Source organism: Calypte anna, chromosome 3 (assembly GCF_003957555.1).
Source record: "Calypte anna isolate BGI_N300 chromosome 3, bCalAnn1_v1.p, whole genome shotgun sequence".
Taxonomy (NCBI): domain Eukaryota; kingdom Metazoa; phylum Chordata; class Aves; order Apodiformes; family Trochilidae; genus Calypte; species Calypte anna.
In genome coordinates, this window is record NC_044246.1 from 42385862 (window position 1) to 42407585 (window position 21724).

Here is a 21724-nt window from a genome sequence, read left to right on the forward strand (position 1 = left end):
TCGATAGAACTAGAGAAAAGGAAATGCCAAAAAATTAAGAGTGGACAAGTGATCCTCAAGTAAATTACTTGCAAAAGGAAGAGTTAAGCTCTGCTTGGCCTGAAGAACCTCTTCATCTTAGGAGAAAGGGAGGAAGCAGAGTATGAATACACCAATATGAAAGCAAACTATGGGGTGGAGAACTGACTAATCCCAAAGCATCTGACAAACATTTTTTAGAATTTTTTTTAAAAAAAACCTTTCTAATATGCCTCTCACTATGTATCTTCAACTGATGAAGAGTCTTTCTGTAATTATTGCTCTCCGCTGGAGCTAACAAAGGCTTTAAGTAGCACTTGCTCAAGGCAAAGAACTGGAAACATATTTTAAAAGAGCAGCAAAGCAGTTTTTCACCATATTTTTATTCATCCCTGGCTCTCCTTTTCTCCAGGCAGAAAAGCCAGACCCAGTACATTTCCCTTGAGTCTTCCCCATGACATTATTAATAATAAAAATGTCTTTTCCATTGGATGGCTTCTGCTATCCTTCTCTTTCCACTACTACAGCAGTTGGCTATTGCACTTCCTTTAGGTGAAAACTGTCCTCCAAATATCTGCTTTTCTATTATACTAGTAATTGAACAGTAATCTGTAACTTACTCCAAAGGAGACAGAAAAAAAGTTGTGAATGACATGTCATGTCATTTTAGGCCAGCAAAGGTAAAAGATTTTGAGACACATCAAAAGATGAATGGCAACATCTGTTTCTTTTACCCAGCATGGCAGTCAGTTGATAAAAAAAAACAACAGAGTTTGAGAATTACAGTAGCACCATACATACAAAATAAGCCCATTAGGCACTAAAATACCTACTTCTGGCCATATATTTTCTTTCCCTCACCAAGCTGACTACTGCCTAATCAGCAGAGGCTCTCTCCTCTTGGCCTTTTTCTTTGGGGTCAGCAAGAAAATACCATTCCTCCCCCCGCAGCAATACATACCCTCATTTATATTTGCGAAAAACAGGCTAAAGAGTGATCAATCAGCATGCTCAGTAAGCTGGTAGAGCAAGCAGCACTTCTAACTAAACCAGGAAACAAGACCCCCTGTGAGTGCCTGCCCACTCGATGTGAAGGAGAAGTATTTAGCATGGACATCGACATGCCAGCTGCAGGAGCAGACCCAAAATAAAGCAGATGATATAAAGCCAGCAGTCAGAAGGGAGAGGGCTAGAACAGGATCCCTATGAAAGTTCAGAGGACAAACTCGCAGTAGCAGTACCAGAGCAAGTTTTAATATTCTTCCCATTTTCTCTGCAAGAGCCTCGAGGCACTTGGCTTTTTACATCTTCTACAGTTCTTGCAACAAACATTCCAAGTAAAAAATCTCAATAGCCTGATGGCCTATTGGCCCATTTCAGAACTAAGTAAGTGCCAGGTCCACTCACACAGCTACTCCTCTTCAGTAGTTCCTTTTTTCACATGCAGTGATGTACCTAGAGCTGAGCCTAAAGTCAGTGCCTCAAAGCATGGTGCAAAAGGCATCTTAAAAACTGTTATAAAAAAGACATTTTTTCCAGAAAAAAACCAGAATTGCAGATAACGTATTTGTAGGTAAAAGACAAAATTTTGCATAACCAGTACAAACCAGTCTACTTCTCCCTTTTCAACATAGATGTTCTTGATATTAAAATTGTTTTCACTATGGAGAAAGTGTACTGTACTTATATCATCCATAATGTGTCAATAGAGTTCCTTCAAATAACCTTCTCCTTCCTGAAGTAGAAATAAAAGACACAGAGGGCCAACACCTCAGGCTCACATCTTGTTTGCCACTCTTACACATGTGTGTATGTGCCACATCCCCGAGCACCAGGTTTGACTCTGTTATATCCCTGCATAGCACGTGGCATGCAAATCTGTGTGCATCCCCTGGTTCTCCGGGTGGGCAGTGACTGTGAATCTCTCCCATCTCCCAGTCTCTCTTGCCTGTAAATCTCCCTCCAAGCTGGGCCTCGCTTCTGTGACAAATGCTAATGCAAACCAAGATCTGGCAGATAAAGGATGCCGCTTTTGAATTATCTTTTTTTACAGCACAAAAATATTGCCATGGTAATCATACTAATGATGTGAAGGTCCTTCTAGGATAAAAGGGAAACTAATTAATGAGAAAATTAAAAATATAGGCCTTGATCCTACAAGGATCATTCTGCACACATGAGCAGATATGCTGACTTCAGTGAAACTCCTAATATGCGAGAAGAAAGAACACGTATATCCACATACACACTCAAGATCATACAGCCTGCAACCATTTTCAGACTGTTCCAATGGCAAAAAGATACCAGACATAAAACAAAAAGCACACAGACACAACGGTTATTATTGTGGAACTACAAACACATTAGAATGAATCATTAGGGTGGTGGCCTGAGGTTACCGAACATTTTCAGCTTGCATTTTAATTTCTTTTAATTAAATTATGATTTAGGTCAGTTTTAATCACCACTTCTATCTAACTCCTTTGGGGTAAATTTTACGAAAGGTTACTAAAGAGGTGTTGCACTAATTGTTTAATGGAGTTATGATACTACTTCCCTCAGTGCTGCTTCAACAATTTCCCTCACTGCAGACACTGCAGAGCTGAGCGCGCTGCTGCGGATGCACCCAGCCTAGCGAAGTTGTCAGGGTAATAAATAACAGGTTTTCATTTTCATGCAGCATTTTGTCAAGAATTGTCAGGGACTGTGGGAAAAGAATGAGAAAACTAGCTCATGGGGATTATCTCAGAGGTTAAAAATAACACTATTGTATTTCACTCATTAAACATCCTGAGAAATATAGGAGCCTAATCTAAAGCCCAGTGAAGTCATCACTAGGTGTGTTCCCCTTGCCTCACTCCTCTGTGGATCACAAGGCAAGTAATTGGGCTTCATTATACACTTCCGGGCTAGAGAAGAACCAGGGGACAACAGCTAGAGCATCAAAATAGGTTCTTGGAAGACACAAGCACTCTGACTTGTCCTAACCCACTTCATGCATAACACTGCTGGGCACTTTGTGGGAACAAGGTGCAGTTCTTCTGCCTGACTTACAGTGTGACAGATTTTGAAATACAGGTGCCGAGCAAGAGACACCCTTCCATGCCCAAGATGCTGACCATTGCTACTTCTGACAACCTGCAACAACGGTGACTGTTCAAAACAAATGAAAGAAGACATCTCCTGGAAGCCAGAGTTCTCCAGTACAACCAGAATATGGACACCACTGCCTAGACACCATCCGCAGCCTGTACAAAGGACAATGATACAATGAAAAAAACACACACACAGTGCTGCACAGGTATTACCACTGTTATCACAGTAAACAAAAGTGGACAGAATTCATTCAGGTGAGTTGACACATGTTGAAGAGCAAGCTGAGGCAGAGCCCAGAGCAGAATGGAGGAGTCCTGACTGCCAGCCCTACAGGCAGCGCTGTTTAAGAGACAGAAAGGGATCACGTATGAGGAAAGTGCACGATACAATCACAAATTTTATTGTTATTGCTTCATTTTACTATTTGTTCATACTTTCTCAGTGCACCTCAGGGACTTGGTAGCTGCACACTCTTAAGGACTGTGGCACAGCTTCTTTTCCAAACTACAGTCAAAATAAAAGATGAGACCTTTTTTTTTTTTTTTTTTTTTTCATACAGAAAACAAAATCATGTGGTGCTGCAATGTAACAAAGAGAAGAAATGGACATAGAAGCCATAAAGGAGATTACGCTTGTTTCAAAACCATAAAATAGGAATATAAACATGCACTGAATAATCACAGGAGTTTACTGTTATTCACATCATGGTCAGAAATGAGAAATTAATTCCTTGAAAGATGAATCCCCTGCAGGTATTCTGGTTTGTCACGTTGTATAATTCTTCCCTGACAGCATTGCATTAGTCACTTTAGTAACTCAGTATTTTTCACCTTAGGTCATCTCAGGAGGAAGAAAATCTGCTCTGAAGCATCTAGTGTGGAAACAGGAACTGCAACTGTTTGCTTGGTACAGTTTACACACATGCACATTTGCCTGCTAAAAGAAACCCAAATAGGTAAATGGTCAATGCAATAGGATTGCAAGGCAGCCATGGAAGCCAAAATAAGCTGCATTTTCGAAGTTGTCTTGTGTAGCCACTGCATGGCAATTTAACAAAACAGTAGAACCCACTTCAGCAATGAAAAGAATCTCCTCAGAAGGGTTTGCTTGGAGAGGAAATACAAATAAAAATACAGATAACATCTTGTTTTTCCCCTGGCTAGGTGGAAAGCTATCACCCAATATTTTGAGAGCTGTAATCAGTCAAGACAGATGGTGGATTTCAAAAGAGAAGTGAAAAAAGAAGCTATCAACCGAAGTGGACAGGGGTTAATAGCATCACGTTAGACATAACCAATCTGCATTATGGTGAAACATTTTACAGATAGGTTTGATACACATGCTTCCCAGTGAATTTCTTCTGTAGTACTTCATCTTAATTTTATTTAAGGGTTTGTCTTGGTGGCAAAAAGAATACAGTTACTTCTAAGCTATCTTAATAAGAAGTAGCACTTTTAAGGCTGAATAAGACAGTGTGTGTTTTTGAAGTACAATTATGTGTCTAGATGTTAATTTTCAGTAGATTATGAGTGGACCAGAAATTTGCTCATGAATATTACTGCACTGTGGGATGCAAAAAAGAAATGTAGCTACAATTTCTCAAATGATAAAAGAACTGCTTGCTATAAACTGAGGAACATTTAAAAGCTAATCAGAAGTCAAATCTACTTAATATTAATCCATACCTCAAAGAGAGATACAATTAGGCCAGCACACTGTTAGAAGACTCTTAGAAAAGATGTTCAGAACATTGCTGTGTAATGGTAACAGCAGCTGCTGCATGCAATACCCCAGCCCCAGGGAGGATTAAGCCCACCTTGAAAGAAAGCAAAAGAAGCCAAGCATTGTTGACTTCTGTCAGTGCATACACAATATCCCGCTATATATAGCCAGGGAGTGACCAGCAAAATTCCAAAAAATTTAGGTCTATAAATGGAAACAGGGAAAGGGAAGCCTTACATTAACCTCACAATTAAAGGACTAGGCTGTAAAATTAGTTTTATTTTCTGTTCCCAAGACTATGCGCTTTTTGTCATTGGGCAAAAATACTCCAGAAGGGATGAGGAGTTAGGGTGTCTCCCTCTCCGTGAGCCATGACCTGCTGAAGCAACAGGTTATCATGATAAGATGTGACTTCCTTTTGCTCATTTCTGCTATGCAGCACAATCACTAGACTGATGTTACTTGTGGATGGAGTGAGGCAGGAGCATGCTGATGAGCCTCTATTCCTGACACTGCCATGCAAAATTTCAGGCATTTGATGGGGCCCTTGAAAGATCAGGGGTTGATAATGTGATGACCCCATCAGGCAAAGGAGGAACAAATTCTACCAACTATCTTTAAGGTGATTTGTATTCATTGTGACCTTCCTGGCTTGACTTATCCATCAAAATGTTCTGTTTCCACCAAGTGAATAGCAAGCAGACAAAGTTCATCTTGGATGAGCAATTTCAACAGAACAGAAACTCACATGTACAATAGCCTCAGCTAAGGTAATCACATAGGATCAATCAATCTATCAGGAAGGATCTGATCATTCATTTTGGAAGAAGCTTATGAGAAGAGATGAAGCAAAACAACTAGCAGAGCTCTAGTTCTGTCTTCACATCCCTTGAGAGAGGGAAAGGAGGAGCCTAACCTCAAGAGGCAAAGCAATGGCTTTTGCTGCATGGATTGATTATCTTTCTCCTGGTGGAGAAGAAGGATCAGGGATTGATGCTCTGCTGTTAGATGTATTAGTCATCTTTGAGGCCATGGGAACAGATGGGTCAGCTTTTGGGTAGGCTCCATGTTATATTTTGCTGAGAAATCCCATAAGGAAGGAAAGGGCAGTTTTCTTCTCCTACTATCAAGAAAACCTACTGCACACACCTCACCATTCAGTACACATAGGATGAAATTTGGAGAGGCAGCTAAGAGAAATAAGAAATATTTAAAATTTTTGTTTTATAAGACTTCGGTAAAAATTCTTTGCTTTTGCTTGGTGACAATCAGCAAGGATGAGGACAGGTGACCTGGGACATTTGTGCTAATTCATGGCCAGTACATTGTGAGGAGTACTGCCATTTTTTTGTCTATGTAATTACTTTAGGATTGTGTTATTAAGCTAGTGAAGTAAGACATGCTACATTTTGTTTAGAGCCAAACATTTTTCTCACCTGAGACTTTACAATCACTCAATCACTGAGTGCAGCTGACCAAGGGGAAAGGCAAAATTATCACCAGCTGATTTTACTTTCCCAGGAAAGGGGAGAAGGGGAAGGGGGAGGGGAAAGAAAATTACACTGTATGTTTGCACATGTCAAATCTAAAATACTGCAGGGAACCTGGGACTAAAGAATATTTCTCCATGTATCTATTCATTTCCCCAGACAACAACCCACACTACAATGAAAAACTACTGAATACAACCATTGACAGGAGAATCTGCTATGCAGTTCACACTTATTTTTTTCTATTAATGGTCTGTAGGCAGGGAACAATATATCTAATAGCATAATAACAGACCCCATTAATACTTTAGAGGTGCAGTATAAAATTGCTTTCATTAGCACGTCAAGTGTTTATTTTAGCTTAGTGCGAAACAAGCTTCTTACATAGAGCCACTTATTCGACTTTCCTTGATTGCAGAGAGGTTGATAATGAAGAATCCTACTTTCCATGATCTTCTGTGGAGATTTTTACATGCACTGAAAAGATATTGCTCCATTACCTTGAGCCAATGAATCAGCTTGGTGGGCTGGAGAAAAATATTTCAGCAGTAATATTACTGAACTCAGTGGACTAGTTTTTACAGACTGCCACAAGGGCATGCATGAGGCTGTTAAAATAGAAAGTTCAATCTAAAAGGACACTGACAACTAAGCAGAGAAAAAAAGAAATCTGGATCTTACTGTGGCTCAGTGTGTATTTGTAAAAGATTTTATATCTGGTCATGTTGCCTACAGGAAAATAATATGTTAAATATGCATATCTTTGGACTTGCTTTTTTAAAATATGCTGGTCACAAAGCACTCAGTTTTACAATGACGAAAATTCAACATAGTTGACCTCTAGTAGAGTTTGTATTTCTTTTGTTTTATTTGAGACTGTTTATACACATTAGCTACTCAGAAGTCCTCTAAAAATGAAAAAAAAAAAATGCAGTTTTTGAAAGTGAAGACAAGCTCCTACCTAAATAAAATTACTCAGAAATGTAGTTGTGGTTCATGTCATATTTTCATGGCTTTTGTAATCTTCAAGACTCCATATTAAAATTCTTTTAGTCAAAACCAACAGCTAGTAATTAGAATAGTAGCAACTAAATCCTATTCTCAGACAAATGTGTGCAAATCCCATTTACTTAAATGGGAATGGCTCACAGGTGTGTTACATTAGACTTTACCCACTCAGCAACTTTATAGGAATTCAGTGTCTGAAGCTTAATGGCTTGACTCCTCTTCAAAACAGAGGAACAGAGGCACAGGTAATGCCACAGAAATCTGATCCAGCTTTCTTCCCCAGCCTCCCTCAGCAAACACTTTAATTACCCTTTTTTTTTTTTTTTTTTTTTTTCTCATGACAACCACCATCAAGTCTAAATTTCAACTTTCAACCCTAAACGTTAAACATTACAGGCCTCATTCCTGCCTAAGGAGAAGAGGACTCTGTCACCAGACAGATTTAATTCTGGAGCAGTGATTATGTGTTACCAGCCTCAATTCTGCATCAGCAAAATCCACAGTATGACACCAAATTCAAGGAGTTCAGGCATTTTACAGCTCGAGGGTAATGCCGTCATTCTATCGCCATGCTATTTACTTCACCCTTCCAATGCATTTGTTTGTGCTCCACAAAGTGAACTGTAGGTCACCAGAAAACACGGACAGGCATAATAAACTAGGACGCTGTATCTAGAAAGCCACAGAAATAGTGGAACAACATCAGTTATTTTTCTAGTGGCAGGAAAACCTTAAAGGTTGTTTTTGGGTTGGTTTTTTTTTTTTTTGTTTTTTTGGGGTTTTTTTTTTTTTTTTTTGAGAGTGATAAAAAGAAAGCTTTTAGCTACACTCAGTATTGAAATATATAATTACAACTTTTGCCTATTTAGGAATATGACATCACGATCCTGCATTCCATTTAGTCTGCATGCAAATTGACATGTGATGTGTCACCATTGAACTCTGTTCCAATCAGAACATGAAATTGGTATTTTAATTTCAGCTGGGTTTACTGTAGCATAAGAGGAAAGAAGACCAGTCAGGATGAGATTTCTTGGGTTCCCCCACACCTTCCAGGAGATGACAGCTATTGCTTTAAGTACTTGCCATTAACGACCAGTCACAATGTTAGTGACAGGATGTTTCTAGCAGTTACTTAAAGTGATAGATGTTAACATTTTTCTGCTCTTTATAACTCACACTATATCCCAGTCAGAATATTTTAGGAGCTGAGTGCACAGCGCTGGGTCAAAATGATGAAGATCGTGGAGCCGCCGGTTGAGGTGCAGAATGAGCCATGTCATTTGAGGAACATTAGGTCAAAGAGAATCCATGATAAGGAACTGTCATGGATTAAAGATTAAGGTTTATCCTTTTAACTATTTCACATAAGGGGAATTCTCCAGCATTGGAGTGTTTTGCTCTTCCACACATATAAAAGCATTGTGAAACTCTGCGCTCTGAATATGTCTTTGATGTTAACATCTTTTAACAGCTCTCCCTAGGAGATACAGATTAAAAAAAATACTTTGATCCAATCTTACAACAACATAGACCACATTTACCTCTGTACACATGAAAAAGTTGCTCTGTGAAGACTCAAGTGAAGGAAAGCCCTCTTACAAGAACAGCACTATAGTCATAATGTTAAGCACCTGTGACTTCTGACCATGGATAGATGTAATACACTGGATAAGGTCTATAGCCATAAACACTGTAAGCGGAGTGGACAGGGATACAGGAAAAAATCCTTGCAGAAAAGGGGAGCAAGAATTCTATTGCTCTGTGTTTTGCAGCATGTAGATGATTTACATGGCAAATTTAACCAACCAGACTATGACCCAAGCCCTGTACAACATTCAGTCCATGTTTTATTATTAATTATGTAAAGTTAGAGCATATTAGAGGTAAAACAAACATTTTCTCGTTTTATACCAGCAATAATTAGTAGCCCATCATATAAAAGTAGCATTTGTAATTCTGAACCTACCTTGACAAGAAAATATACTTCAGAAGAATTAATCTCATGATCTAGACCAAAAGGAACTTTTGAAGTGTGTGCAAACAACATTCCTAGATTGAAGCTTTCCCATTCTTTCCCAAGAATTCCTAGTGAAACTCCACACACCCCCCCCCCAAAAAAATGCAAAACTGATAAACAGCTCTAAAAAATTGTCAGAGCACTTACCTTCAGCATTATCTTGCAGGTCCTCAGGATGCTCTGCTTTGCTCTTTGCTGGAGATGGAGGATGGCTTTTTTGTTCCAATCCTTCTTTAAAAATTTAAAAAAATATATCAGTTTGAAATTGTATTAGTGTATCAGATATTACCATGTGTGATCCTGCAACTATGAACACATTTTATCTCAGAACTCCATTCAGTACCTGATGTCTATCTTTCTATTAATAAAACTAGTTACTGCATAATCTTTTATAAAAGCCATAACAGGCATCATTCAGCTTGGACTGAACTTTCTCTAACTTGCACATGACAGCAATGAAGAAAGCTCACACTAAAATAATCTTTCTTCACAAGCTCTTAATCTCTTCAGAAATAAAAAAATTATTAATGTTTTAATTTATAGTTTTTAATATAATATATATTATACTGCATTATGGAACTGTGGAGAAGTAATATGAACAAAATGATTTTTCTCTGTCAGCTCAATCCTCCATTCAATGTTATAACACAGTGCCAAATGAATATTGACTGAAATTGGTAAAGAAATGAAAGGTAGGGAAGCAAGTTTGATAGCGAAGTAAAGTTAAGGAAATGAAAGCTTTATGAGATAGAAACGTTCTGGTTGAACAACCTCTAGTTAGAAAGCAAAGGGAAGATAGAGGAAAAGGAAAATCTCTTGAGTAAAAACTATAATTGAGGCCAGTAAAGTCCAAGATCTCTCCTATTTGTAGGGACGGCAGTTCAGAATGTTTAATATCAGTTGGTTCAACTTTAAAAATTATGAACTTTTTCTACAACATTTCAAGATTTCCTGCCATCTTAACACATAGGATGAAATGACTGTTTTTTGTTAAGATAGACTTCAAGGTAGAAAATGGTAGCACATAAAGCCTATTTGTACAAAGGGGATGCCAAGCCGGAAATTAAGCATAAAAGGTATTTATAAATTAAGACATTTAATAAAAAGAGTTTCACTTACTAAAACATTCTTCAAGTATTATTGCCTAAATGTGAGAGCAGAAAATGGCAGACAACTGAAACTGAATTCATGGCACCTATTGAACCTACTCAGCTGTGATGGAGAAATGACTTTCTATCATTTAGCTTTCTGTCAAACCTCCTGATTCCCTTTGGCACTCTGAGGGCTTGGGTAAATGAGAAGCCTAAAGAAAACAAACATTTGTGTGTGCTGGAAAGCAATTTTGACCATTTTTAAGCAGGATTTTCAAGATGTCATGGCCTTGCTTGATTTACCCCTATTGCCATGCTGTAGCAAAAGAAGAAGCATGGCATTACCTCAAATTGATCAGCTAATTAACAAGTGAGGGGTGGGAAAGCTATCCACCTGTGTATTATAAATTGCTTATGTATTCTGAAAGCTCTCATCTTTTCTGCAGTCATACATACCCCAGGCAATCATCTACTCTGTGTGTCACTGGATTTTCAAACAGCTCTCAGCAATCAGATACCCATTCTCATAAAGGACTCAGCTCTGCTATGAGTTGTAGATACTATGCTTTTATTTCCCACCCTTCCACAACTGCATATACCTACATGCACTAGATACACAAAAGTGCCAGAGGTTTCCAAACAGGAGATTTGAAAGAAGTGAAAATGTGGAAAGAGAACGTGCAGGGTCAAGGAGAATATTCAAAAGATGAAAAGGGAGTGAATCATTGGCCAGAAAACCCAGCAACATTATCTGTCAGCCCTCCTAGGAAACTGGTTGTTCTACTGTTCCTAAATCCAAAAAGAAGAGCCACAGATATAAAAGATGAGCAGGAATTTACATAAAGCAACAGCTCAAAATGTCAGCAAAACTTCAAAAATGGAGATCTGTGTGTGAGTCATCAAATTCCATCTTGCTTGCTTAATTTTAAGGAACGAGCATCACTCCCCCCTAAAAAGTCAAGGTTAATATGGTCCTTAAAATTTCTTCTAGAACTGAATTTCTGTTTCATTATAGAATTCCATATAGTTCAGAGCATGAAGTGATCTTAGTGATCAGTAAATGAGTTACTGCAAAGCAGACTATAATTTGAGGTTAGGTTTTGTATCAGGAGGTAGACCTTGCCTGACAGCACTTAACATAGGACATGTCAGGTGTCATGTCATCACATTCGCTCATGTGAATTTAAAGATCAAATGGATTATTTTGAGAAAACCACGTTGAATTAATTTCTATAAAGTGAGAAAACAGGAGTAACCACAAGAAGTACTATAGGGTAAAATAATAACAAAACCCACCAAATAACGACACACTTTGTCAACACTTTAAAGGGGTTACTCAGGAGAAACTGTAAGAGTTCAACAAAACCATCAATAGAAAAGAGAGATCCCGAAAATAACCAGGCTTTTAAAGACGATTCCTGGCAACACTGTCCTTTGCTTTTAAAAATTAACTTGAATATTTATAGAGGACCATGCTGATGTATGGATTCTTTGATTCTAATGCCACTGTGAACTATGTGCTATGCTCCCTTTTTTTGGTTGATGATTCACATCAGGGAATGGAATCAATAGGAGTGTTTCAATCAACCTTCACTCCTCTAGTGATGAATTTTATCATCTAACCAATCTGTGAGACTTCCACCAGTCCCACAAGTAAAATGTCAATCAAGTTTAAGTGCAAATGTCCAGTCAGGTCTTTCAGGAGTATCTGAATACATTAGATAATACAACCAACATCTTAATTGACAGCACAGAGAGGGAGGAGGCTTACATTCAGAGAAATCTGAATTGCTACTATCTCAAAAGAAATTATCTTTTTGCATTCTATAAAGAACCTTAAAATGCTCATAAAAAGATGTAGAGGCACTGTCTCAAGAGAACAAGATTTCAATCACAATTACACTGTTTTTTATCAGATTTCCCTCATTCCAGAGACAGAAAAGGATTTGTGCAAGCTTCAAAATAATATCATACTATTATGGTCAAAATAGAATTCTTAACCCTTTCTGCTCTTCATTATGTATATCTCCAGTGTGCACGTCTTTCAGAACAGTTAGCCAAATATTACAGAAATTCTGTCTGCAAATTTCTGTTTAAAAACAGCTCACCTAGACAGGTGTCTGAACTGATTGTATTAAAAGCTTTTCTAATCGTGATCATCTGAGCAAAAAGGTTTCTGAGCTTTAACACTGGGAGAAATTATTCTTCTTTATAGGCTAATTCAGAGGGTCAACAAGCCACTTAAATCTCACAGTGTGTCTCCAAGTAGGCTATTCCCAAAATCCCTCACAACTTCCAGATCTCCCTGGTTACAAGTGATTGCTATTTCCATCTAAAAAAAAAAGAGAAAGCTTCCCTCCAAGGAAAACACGTTCAAGTATAAGAGCTTGCAACACAGCATAATGTACAAAGAAAATCTGTATTTATACAGTATTCTTTATAATAGGGCTTTCCTTGCTAGTGTGAACAAGATCCTGCATCCTGCCATCCTAGCTAGCTGTGGATTCTGAAATAATGAGTAGGTAATTAATTACAATCGTCAGGATGGAAACAGAATAAGCAGCGGGTTTTGGTACCTGGCAGAGATTGAAGTTGAATAGGTTTGAGTGACAACGTAGATTCAAAACTAAAATTCTTTTCTCTGTGTGAAGTGTTTTGTTGTCATTGTGGTTTGTTTTTGCCATTCGTAAGAGAATTAATTTGTGTCAGTGCATAATAATGCAATGGTATTGTGAAGGAATCTGGATAGTGCTTCTTATACTGGCAGCTGCTTCTATAATTCCCACATGCAATCACTACAATTGTGCACACAATTATGGCAGTATTGGCCTTATTTTGCATGCTTCTGAGCAAAATGCATCTATGAGTATAAAAGCAAAGTCCTTCACAAGTTAAAGTTTAGCATAATCTTCCCTTAATGGAGCTTAAAACATTAGGCATCATGATTCTGCTGTGTTAAATCACTGAATTAAATGCAGACAAGACTGTTAGCTCATTTGGTCCTTCTCTTTACTTATGTAGGAAATAATTCATAAAGGAAAGCTGAAATGTAGAACTGCACAGGTTCATACCCACTATTACTATATCTGCCCTTGTGATTCAAGCTGTTCTAACAGCAAACTCTAAGGCGTATGATAACATCAGAGTGATTTGAATTCAATGGCACTGTTAAGTCAGCAGCTGCCAAAGGTTACAGCATCCAGAATAACAAACTGATGGGTTAAAAATTAGTCAAAAACCATTAAACAGTGCTCCTGAGAAGGTATATTTAATGGCTAGACTAGATTATTCTTATTTTTTAAAGTTTTTCTTATTCTAGTACATCCAACATATGCAGTGACGTTATGTGATTAACTCGCTAAAGTGATCATTTATGCTTGTTGATTTTTTAGTTTTAATTAAGATATTAACGCAGATTATCTTACAGATGTCACTGAGATATTCCCTTATTTATATTGAAACAAAATCATAGGAAGAAAAGCATTTCTGCACATAATGAGATATTTGCACTTCAAGGTGGCAGAAACACATGACAGATTACTTTCATGATAACACACATTTGGTCATCTGTTATTCCTTACTCCCATTTAAGGCTCTAGCTGTTCTCAAGACCTTATCTGGTGTGCACTGAAATCAATGGATATACACCCACTGACTTCAGCTGACACCAGACCAGGATAATTTTTTTTCCCTCTAATTCTTGCCACCAGGTTTTGATTAGGACCTATTCTGTTACCTCCACCTCAGTCTACTACATTCTTCACATAGGAATTGCTACAGATACAGTGCTTCTCGTTTGTGTCTGTAGTATTTCTCTGTGCTTTCTCTTGGTCGAATATCTGCTCTCAGAAACACCCAGCCAACAGGAAGCAGGAGGCACAGAAATTTGGGTGAAATTGAGAGTATCTTAATCTCTGCCAAAGGCAGAAGAGATAGAAATAACCCTAAAGCAGACTGGATATGGACAGCTCAAAACCCAGGGTCATCAGTAAAGGTACCAACTGCTGACTCTGTCTGCTGGAGTCATGACCCATGGAGTCAAATGGAACGAAGAATGACTGTTCAATTGGTATCTTGAAGAGGTGAGTCCACACTGCTACTCTGCTTTTGCCTTGCAACAGTAAAAAGCAGAGATCCTTCAAACTGACAAAAATCTGTGAATAAAAATGAAAATTCCCCTGAATGCAGAAATTATGTATGTATTTATAGTTCCCTCAAATGCACCCTACAATTATTGAAAAGACCATACAGAAATAGGTCAAAATGACATAACTTGTACAACTGCCCCACTACTGGAGCAGATTTACAAAGGAAGTAAAATGTCTCTTTAGCTATGTAGATACTGATGCACTGATGTATAATCAATGATAATCAATGCACTGATTCCCAAATGATCTCGAAGACACAAAGAAATAACCAAGTACATGCTGTTTGAAGCCCATGGAACTTTATGGGCAAACCTGTGAGGGAAGCTATGATCTCATCTAATTCATGTGGACAAAGTAGGGAAATATCTTCCTCAAATGACTTAATTCAGTGATAATTTGCCAGAGCATCTATGTAGCTTCACTTAAATTAATGAAGCTTTAAAGAAAACAAGGCAAGAATGAAGAGACTGGCTAATAAGTAGAAATGTACTTCCTTTTAATTCCAATTTAAAATGCTTTAAAAAAAATCAATGTAATTTGCATAATCATAAAAGCAAGCAGACAAAAATGCAAATAATTGGGCTTATAAAAGTATACATGTCATGATAACTGTAAAAAATGAAATTTGAAATGCTAGATGAATACAGCAAATTCAACTGTAGGTTAATCTTTGGCAAATATTTGTTGTATAATGACAGTCTTCATTTTTCTATGTTTAAGTATGTATGTGCAACTACATCAATCACACTAATCATACTAAAATTTCTCAAAGTTCCTATCCAGTAATCTAGATACCAGTAAGTAATTATAACTATATGTAATAAAATCAATAGGTCAGAACAGCCATAAAAGAATGCACTAATCCATCAGTAAAACACACATCTATCTGTGGATATCCATGTTTTCATGTCTATCCATATGCACCATTCCTCAAGTATTCCTAATTCCTAAGCCAATTTACTGGTGCATAAATCACTGTCTTTAGGACAATCTTGCCAATTTCATCTGCCAACATACTGCTTCAAGAGGTTTTACCTCTGTTTTCTGGCTGCTTTACCTCCGTGTTTTTCCATGTGCCTCTCCTTCCTGATCCTGTATCTTGCCATAAGAGATGAACTAGAAGTTCTCAGCCATGATGGTTAAAGAGATCCAGGTGACAAGGCAAGTGCCTAGTTCACTGTCACAGACGGGTACTGGCTGGTCAGGAAGGAGAGGCAGAGGAAAAGAGTAGGGGGAGCTATGCTGTTTATAAAAGGAAGTCTTCCACTGCACAGAAGTCTCTTATGGAACAGGAGATGTCTGCCGAGAGCATCCAGGTGAAGGTCAGCAGGGAAAGTAATACAAGCTGCTGTAGTCAAAGTCTGCTACAAAAAGCCTGATCAAGACAACTGAGTGGATGAAGCTCTCTACAGAAACTATCAGAAGCCTTCTGACTGGAAGCTTTTGTGCTCATGGCAGAGTCTCCCTCTCTCCCTGTCCTGTTTTTGTTTGGTTTGGTGTTTTTTTTTGCCACTTAGATCTTTCTTTCCTTTCCACCTATCCACCATTTCTATTTCAAGTCTATCAGTACCCACAAACCCTAAGCTTTGACATTTATTTTAAAAAGCAAACTAAGAGGACCAGGAAAAAAATTCCTCTGAAATACTATCCATTGAAGTTCAGTGTATTTAGGACCTAGCCAGAGAGTTTTGCTACCATATAAGATTGCAAATGACTCAAGAACTGCTGCATTCACACCTTTTTACAGACAAAGAGACTGCAGAATTTTAATTATTTCCCATTCATGTTCAAACTAGTTCTTAATAAAAAGCTACTGGGTATCACGCAGAGGCTCATTACAGATGATGAAAGGTAGACTCAGCCATTCCTACTGTGTACTATTTATTGTCAGGGATGGTTTACCCTGTGTCATTTAAAACATAGAGATGACTGTTATAACATAGACAATAAATGACTGGCACTGCTTATCACAACCAACGAAAATAGTTTCAAGAATTCTTTCAGTTTGGTTGATGCTTCAGAGAAATGATATATTTTAGCATAAAATACTGTTTGCTCACCTGTCTCCTCACTCAGCTCAGTTCCTTCTTCGTTGGCATCATCTGCCAAAAGATTTGAAAAACAATTATTAACTGGAATACCAGGAAACATCTTAAATTAAATATTTCACTTTCAAATTGCCAATATCTCAGTTTTCCTCCTCCCATTTAAAATTTTGTAATGAGATCTGGAGGTGGATGGGAAAATAAGGTTTTGATACCAGACCATTACTACCAGATACAGGAAATTTAGAGAACAAAGACAAGGAATAAAATTATGCATAATTGACAGAATTCTTAAAATTATGACTTGCATAAAATGAAATAGCATTTGCTTTTCTAGCAGAGTTTTTGGTGACTTTGTCACATTTCAATTTGCTTTGTTTCCCAAGAGCAGCTGGTTAAGCTATGAACTCGTTATCCAGAAATCATACCACATAAAGAAGTTACTACAAATTTTTAAGACTTTGGTTTAAGACCAAACTTGAGCTAGCTAAGAAATGAACACTTGTTGTGATTAAGATAATATATGAAGAAAACAGATTCCTTTTGCAGAAAGTTGTATTTCAGTAAAAAAGTTATTTCTTTCTGCAAATTTTTTTTGATGAAGAAAAAAAAAAAATCATTAGCTTTAGTTAACATCTAGGTAATTCAATGTTCCAGAGGTGTAATCATCTAATGGAGAGATCATTGACCACAAAAGTTTCTGTCAGCCTTGTTCCTAATTCATATAGATTCCACTTATACTTTTAAATGGATCTAAGCATTTGCAATTTCTGTAGCAAGACTACAATTTCCCTCTAGAGCTTAACATCTCTCAAATTTGCATATGTGCATATTATGACCACTATTTGAACCCAAAGAAGTCTTGCAATGTTATCATCAGTGGTAATGGAAACCAACAGTAATACTTAGGTCCTAATTTACACTGTCAGGTCTTTACACTACAACCTATGCTCAGATCCAAATGCTGTGTAACACACTATGAGGATTAAGCTCTTCTTTTATCAAGATTTGGAGCCTGAAACTATTAGTAGCATGAGTATAGAACAATTGGTTAATAATTGAGGCTTCCACTAGGAATTTGTCTGCTATAAGCATTCAAATCAGGAGCATGAGAATTTTCATAGATAACTGTGTATCTATGTTAGATGGATCTGTATCCATCCTTCCCCCCCCTTCCAGCTCATTCATACGTGATCCAAGGGGCAGGATGTTCAGAAGCCCCTAAATGACAAGGTTATGTTTCTCTTAAGTACGCTTTAGCCCATCCCCAAAGATCAGGACTGAAAAAAGTTCCTGCACATTTTAATTCCTTTCCTTTTATTCTTCAAATAATTGTTTCAGATATCAGAAAGGCACGTGAATCCCTAATGTACAAATATAAATTCATACACAGAAAATTTAAGGAGACTTAACAAGTAATTTTTGAGAAAAATGAGAAATCTTGTTAAAGACAATGGGAATTCTGCCTCAATTTTCAACTGAGGTCCTAACATTTTCCAAAAAGCACTAAGAAAATATTTGGTTAACACAGAGATTATTAATTATTCAGTTTCCAATAACATGTTCTTTCCACGGAAGTGTTTATACTGAAACCAGCATGATAAAATTGCAAATTAGTCCAAGACTTGACACTAAATCAGCAGAATATATTATCTTAACATACATATATCACCTGGTCTTCCATGGAAGTTCTTAATTATGGTTCTGTAAGTGACTTGGAAAATGAAAATCCCAAAGCAACAGAATAGCTTCTAAGTTGGTGATAATGGACACAGACAAGAAATCTGATGTTATTAAAAAGTAGTGAAGTCATTATGCACTGTAATTATGAAGACACAAAAATGCTTTTGTGAACTAATTGTGAATTAAAGGCTGTTTTTTTCTGGGAAAAGGAATCTAAATCTCACTGAAAGGCAGTGAAATCCTTACATTATTTTTGAAAATGGGAGTTGGCTCCCAACCTTTTGGTGATCTGATCTCTAGGTCATTGTGGTGCCTTTGAAAATTCTACCTCAATCTAGATGAGTCTGAGTCTTACTTTGGCACACAGCACCTCCAACTCACTTTGTGTGTCTATAGTCTTACTCTCACACTATTAATGCATCTGGTGGAAGTGCTTCCCTGTCACATATAAAGTGGTCTCTCTTTCCCTGACCTTGCTGTGGCTGACTGAAGCAATAAAAACCATGTTTAGCTGTTGGAATTCAATGCCAAAACCAGTTATGTGCAATAAAACCCAGTGTTTAGAAATCTATACTCAAAACCCATTCATTCCCACTCTCCCTCCTCCCCCCCCCCCCCAAAAAAAAAAAAAAAAAAAAAAGACATTACAGGTGGTTTCTTGGTTACTGGTCCTGAAAAAGTACAAGAAAGAAAAAATACTTTTAAAAGAAGCTCTAAATGCCTTCTAGTACCTGAAGGGAGCTACAGGAGAGATGAGAGTAGATTATTTATTAGGGCATGTAGTGTTAGAACAAAAGATAATGGTTTTAAGCTTGAAGAGGGTAGACTTAGGTTAGACTTTAGGAAGAAATTCTTCATTGAGAGGGTGGTGAGACACTGGAACAGGTAGCCCAGGGAGGTTGTGAATGTCTCATCCCTGGAAGTGTTCAAGGCTAGGTTGGATGAGGCTTTGAGCAACCTGGTCTAGAGGGAGGTGTCCCTGCCCATGCAGGGGGGTTGGAACCAGATGACCTCTAAGGTCCCTTCCAACTGAAACCATTCTATGATTCTAGTATAAAGACAAATCAATGTCAAGATTGCTATAAATTAGTTTTGTAATACCTATGTGTTTTGTTTGGGTCTTCTTTAATATTTGCTATCCATATTTTTTACCACATCTAGAGGAAGTCTTCTAGAGGTTTGCTTTGGTTTGAATTATGCACCACAGACAGTCAACCCCAAAGAAAAATTGAGTAAAGCCACAGAGTGAATCTCTGACCCCAGCAAACATTACCTTGAAGACATATAATCTACATTTCTTGCATAAACTCCTTTATTGGAAAGACCAGAGGTAAGTTCCTCTGTAATTTTCCTGCTTATTCAAGAACTGTTGAAAAATAACTGACTAGGAAAAGGTGTTACAGTGTGTGCGTGTATGAATTCACTCTTGGTTACTCTTTTCTGCAGAAGCAGAAGAGCAACTTTTCAAATGGTTTCTCCATTAAGGCCCTTTGAGAAGCTAAACCAAAATGATCTTGCTGGAAAAGGAATTTCATACCTTGCAGTCAGAAGTGAGAGAAAAATTAACACTGATTCCTTGCAAGGGCCAGCCCATTTCCAAGAAAACTTGCATCAGTGTTTAGAAGGCTTAGGATACAAGTAAGCCATCTAATCCACAATTTGTCATATAGTTGAGAGAGCAAGATATTCCATCTTATAAATTACGCTGAAGTATATAAAATTAAGGTATTAGATGGCTGATGTATAGGAGAACACTTTCCAGTCAAGTATAAAATAATTTACAGTTGAGAGTCAACCTGTGATTGAAACTTATCCTTTAACTCTCATGTTGTTTGGGGTAGCTATATCTCTAAAGATCACAGAGCTTTGCATTTGGGAGCAAGGTGCTCAGAGCGTACACATTTGTATGTCACAGGCTCCCTGGTGGAGTCATGTACCGAGTGATATCTCACTATTTCATTCCCCTCTCCCTTGTTACCTGCCAAGCTCTGTGAAACAGAATAATTGCACCCTACCTGCTCTTACTGACACTGGGAAGAAGATGCCTTCATCTGCTGTATACTTTTTTTTTTAAATTTTGACTTGCTGGTCAGGTTATTTCTCTGTCTCACTAGTCATTGCATACAAGCAAACATAAGCCAGATGGCTAAAACCATCAATCTGTGTTAAGATTTATGTTAGGAACAGAGAGGTGAAAGGCTCTAAATACCACTGCTAATCCCTAAAGCCATTAAACCGCCTCCTCCTTGTTGCTCACACTTCTATTTGCATTCTTCTTCATGTTAGCACGTGGAGACTCAACGCTATACAAACAACTTTTATTTTTAACTGTGCATGCATTCAAGAGCTCTTACACAAGAGCCAGCTCCCCTCTGCAGGAGGCTGCTGTTTCATCTGCATTCAGGGCCTGAGTTCTGGGCTGGTCCCCAATGGCACTGCATCCTGCTAACTTCTCCCTGCCTTCCCCATACCTTTCCTCAGCTTCCTTGCCCATCCTTCAGGATTTGGTGCTTTTCTCGGCATTTGCTGCTGCTTCCTGATTTTCAGACTTTTCCTGATTTCTAGCCAACCTTCACGTCTCAGCCCACCCTTCCTTGCAAGTGCAGCTCCACATAATGCACAAAACCATGGGAGAGGCTGGGAAGGCACTGGGACCAGACCAAACTCGCCCCCTGCAGCCAGTATATACACATCCTGGCAAACAGAGCAATGAGATGGGCAGAGCTGTATAAGAGACTGCATCAGAATTATGATTTAAAAAAAAAAACCAACACAAAAACCCCAAAACAAAGCCATAAAGCCTTTCAGCACTTACATCTGCAACCATTCCACAGACCTTATTTGCTATAAAAACACAGAGGTCCAGCTGAAAAAGTTGTTGCCCTTCAAGAATTTGCCTGATAGGTACTTTATTTGATTATATAATTTGTCTCTAGTAGTTTCTACCATCTCTACTGTAGTTTCCCACTACAGTAACAGAGGATGTGCAGCACAACAGCCTCACAACACTGAGGAAAATGGATCCCTTTTTGGAGTAGGCTTTGCCTGCTCAAATGAAAAGCTGTTTGTGTTCCATTTCAGAGTGGGCAGCAGTGTGGGCCAGGGCAAACTGTCTAAGCCATGAAAATACCAGGTTTTCAGCAGCTGAAAAGATTGAGTGGGTTCTCATTCTCCATATTTCTCCCAACTACGTTTGTCTTTCCAAACCATTGCTCCAAAGCTTCACCCCTCTACCTATGTGATTATCTTAGCATCCTTAGGGCGCTTTATAATTATGGGTCTTATGTTTATTTTCAATCGTCAGTAATTTAAAAAGACCTTTTTGATTTCTTATGAAACCTGCTGCTACTACCTGCTGCTGCTAACATTTTGTGTGGTATAGTAAATCATATGAGAACACTCT

At 38.0% G+C, this 21724-nt stretch overlaps 1 protein-coding gene across 4 annotated transcripts in view; it reads right to left on the minus strand.

Moving 5' to 3' along the window:
• Positions 1-21724, minus strand: part of LOC103534901 (mono-ADP ribosylhydrolase 2) — an 88795-nt gene that overhangs the window by 55311 nt on the left and 11760 nt on the right. For 3 of the 4 annotated variants that reach the window (XM_030447224.1, XM_030447222.1, XM_030447221.1), the window contains exons 2-3: positions 16654-16695; positions 9502-9585 (exon numbers count right to left, since the gene is read on the minus strand). In XM_030447224.1, the coding sequence (XP_030303084.1) occupies positions 9502-9585; positions 16654-16695 (126 nt within the window). The remainder of the gene's footprint in view (positions 1-9501; positions 9586-16653; positions 16696-21724) is intronic. The other variant, XM_030447223.1, reaches the window with a different exon arrangement.